Source organism: Sphaeroforma arctica, assembly GCF_001186125.1.
Source record: "Sphaeroforma arctica JP610 unplaced genomic scaffold supercont1.604, whole genome shotgun sequence".
Lineage (NCBI taxonomy): Eukaryota > Ichthyosporea > Ichthyophonida > Sphaeroforma > Sphaeroforma arctica.
Window position 1 is genome coordinate 52,942 of NW_014039954.1, and position 3,481 is coordinate 56,422.

The 3,481-nt window shown below is 42.5% G+C and overlaps 1 protein-coding gene across 1 annotated transcript in view; it reads left to right on the forward strand.

Moving 5' to 3' along the window:
- The window catches only part of SARC_07527 (hypothetical protein), a gene marked incomplete at its 5' end in the record, with an annotated part of 9,869 nt that extends 6,555 nt beyond the window's left edge, over positions 1-3,314 (forward strand). The window contains 4 exons of the mRNA XM_014298532.1: positions 58-122; positions 1,089-1,242; positions 2,312-2,676; positions 3,042-3,314. Coding sequence (XP_014154007.1) covers positions 58-122; positions 1,089-1,242; positions 2,312-2,676; positions 3,042-3,269 — 812 coding nt within the window. The 3' untranslated portion in view covers positions 3,270-3,314. The remainder of the gene's footprint in view (positions 1-57; positions 123-1,088; positions 1,243-2,311; positions 2,677-3,041) is intronic.
- Between the last annotated feature and the right edge of the window lie 167 nt (positions 3,315-3,481).

Here is a 3,481-nt window from a genome sequence, read left to right on the forward strand (position 1 = left end):
TATGTGTATACAGATGACCCGTATTTAACGATTCCACATTTTCCTACCACACAACAGCTGAGTCCGTTGAGAGCGAGAAACGTGCTTTGGAGGAAGCTATCAAGGCTGAAAAGGATGAAGAGGTGTGTGCATAGTGCTGTAGGTGTATTTAGGTATATTTAGGTATGTCCATGCGCTTGAGTGTAGTTGGTGACTTGTATATGCAGATACTTTTCATACACCTATGGCGTATACGGGAGTATGTGCACGTAAGAGAATGGAACGGGTGTATGTGCGCGTAAGAGTATGGAACTCGTGCATGAACCTATAATTGCAGCACACATACACGTCTACATACGCGTGCACACATACATTGGACTATACATATTCCATTCAATGCACGTAAATGCACACACTCACACGTCAGTATACAGAGCCCCCACTTGTGTTTTGTAGCACACATCCACATCCACTTCCACATACACGTGCGACTATACCTATTCCCTTTAATGCACACAGATGTACATACGCACACGTGTCAGTGTACATACCCCCCCACGTGTATTCGTATACACCCCTCTGCACGTGTACGTACCCATCTGACGGCTCTCTGGGTTTGTGTTGTGCTGTAGGCGCAGGCGACTGACGCTGTCGTCGGCGGCGTGGTTGCTAAGCAACGGTTAAATATAAGTCAGAGTGGTGATTATAATGCTACCTCCCATACTCCTATGTACTTGTATGCACACGTACATTTGCTCGGATATCGGGATTGCCCCGGGCATAGGTTGTCACCAGCATTGACTGGGTTTTAGGGTTTAGGGTTTGTGGTCTATTGTATATTGGTATCTGCATGGTACCTTCCATAGGATTTGAGCGCTGTATGTGACTGTACAGAGTGCGTATACATACGTACACTATGTAATATACCTACCCACGTGTAGGTAGGAGCTTACCCGTGGCCCATGTAATATTTTATACTTAATATTTATATATTTATCATTTAATATTAATGTTTAAATATTTAATTTTGTAACATTTAATATTTAACATATTTAAAAAAATTGAATTTTTATTATTCAATATCTATTCTTTGGAACTGATTGGCCCAGAGGGATTTGGCTGTGGCGGCCATCATCGCCGAGAAGGACGATTACATCAGGAACGTGTGTGTGGACAAAGGCAACCAGATGGCACAAAAGGATACCGAACTGCAAGAGCTGAAGCAACGGTTAGAGGACGTGCAGAATGGTACTTCCGGCACTGGTAGGTGTATGGGATGGAGTGTATTGGGTGGTGTATGGGATGGAGTGTATTGGATGGTGTGGTTGCTTGGGATGTTGTTTGTTAACCTGAACGTGTGTTGTGTGTGTCAGATATAAAGTGTGTTGTAACAGGTGATGATTTGTCACACGATAGTAGATGAATGTCTGAATGGTGTATGGGATGGAGTGTGTTGGGTGGTGTGGTTGCTGGTGATGTTGTTTGTTAACCCGAACGTGTGTTGTGTGTGTCAGATATACGTGTGTTAGATTGTAACAGGTGATGATTTGTCACACGATAGTAGATGAATGTATGAAGGAGCCGTCAGCGCTGTGATGCGTTGGAGTGTTATTTTACGGGAAGATGAACTACTCTTTTGTAATATGTTCTTGATTGTCGTAGTTCATGTTTCATGATTATGTTTATGATGATGTTTATGTTTATGTGTATGTTTAATTGAGTTTGTGTTGAGTTTATGTTCATGTGTATGTGTATGTTTATGTTATGTTTATGCTTATGTTTATGTTTATGTTGAGTTTATGTTGAGTTTATGTTTGTGTTTATGTTCATGTTTATGTTTGTTTATGTTTATTTATGTTCATGTTCATGTTCATGTTCATGTTCATGTATGCTTGGTTTGGTCTGCACCTTCCTTGTTCTCTCCATCTCTTCCTTTTCTCGAGTTAGTGTATGTGATTGAAGGCTCATCGAAGTGAAGTGAAATAGTGTCCAATTATACGCACGAACAACTGTGAGATCTGAAAGGAGGACAGTCTCATCAGTCGATTCTTTATGAGCGATATAAACGGGTGTGTGGGTAAGACCATAGCAAGTATATATATACAGATATATAGTATTTGCCTATAAACCATACATGCCTTTCTACACTATAATGTTTGTCCATACCACATTTATGCCTATGTCATGTTTATGTATATATATCACATGTATATTTCTATCCCATATATATATGTCTGTCATATGCATTTCATCCCATATGTATGTCTATCTCATATAAAAGTATGTTGTATGTATCTATGACTAAACGTACAACGGCATCACTCCCGTGCAGCCGAACGAGAGAGCGAGATCGAACGTTTACGCCAAGAGTTACAGCAGAAATCAGGTGAACTGGAGAGTCGCAACGGTGAACTAGAAACTACGCAGAGCCAATTAGCCCAACAGTTACAAGACATCGAAGCCACACGCCTGGAACTCAATGAGAAGGAGAATGCCCTGCACGAGTCCGAGGCCAAAACGGTCCAAAAACTGGAAGAAAAGGACAGGGAACTGGCGGAGAGTAGGCTGGCCCAGCCGGCGAGTCTGGTGGTGGGGGCCGATAGTGGGCTGCAAGAACAACTGGAACAGGTGCAACTGGAGAAGCAGAGCTTACAGGACGAACTAGCGGCTGTGAAGATGTCACTTGCAGATACCCAGGTATGTATGGATGGATGATTGGATGTATGTATGGATGGATGGATGGATGTATGTAAGTATGTATGTATGGATGTATGTATGTATGTATGTACGTATGTATGTATGTATGGATGGATGGATGGATGACTGTATGTATGTATGTATGTATGTTGTGTGCATGTTGTGAACGCGTATAGTTGGTACCAGAGTATATTAAATGCAGCCAGTGTGAAGCGGTAGACAGTGCGATCTGCGGCATATGCACCTTCCTATGTTGGGCACACCACCTGGCATATTCCTTTGCATGTATTCTTGTATATACTTTGCCCACGTACTTGCAGTATATATATATACTATCTATTCTTAACTCATTCCCCTTACCACAGGCCGCTCTGAGCGAAGCTGAGAGCAGGCAGGCGAGTGGCAGCGGAGGTGGCGCAGACCACACAGTGGAGATAGAGACACTCAAGAGTGACATCGCTAACCTGCGCATACAGAACGAACAGTTACAACAAGAAGCGGAGGCTCTGGCGGCCACCTCCACGCCGAAGGCGAAGAAGACCAAGTTTGGGGGGTTGTTTGGGAAGAAGAAAGATAAGAAGTCCAAGAACTAGAGGGTGTAGGGTTGTGTATCCTGATACTTGAATAAAGATCGTGCATATATTAATACGTACGGTGAGTTTGATTGGAATAATTTGGATTTGGATGTTTGGGTGAGATTGTGTATTAATACACACACACACACACACATACATACATACACCCATACACTCACACACACACCCACTTACACACACTCGCACACACTCATACAATATATTATATA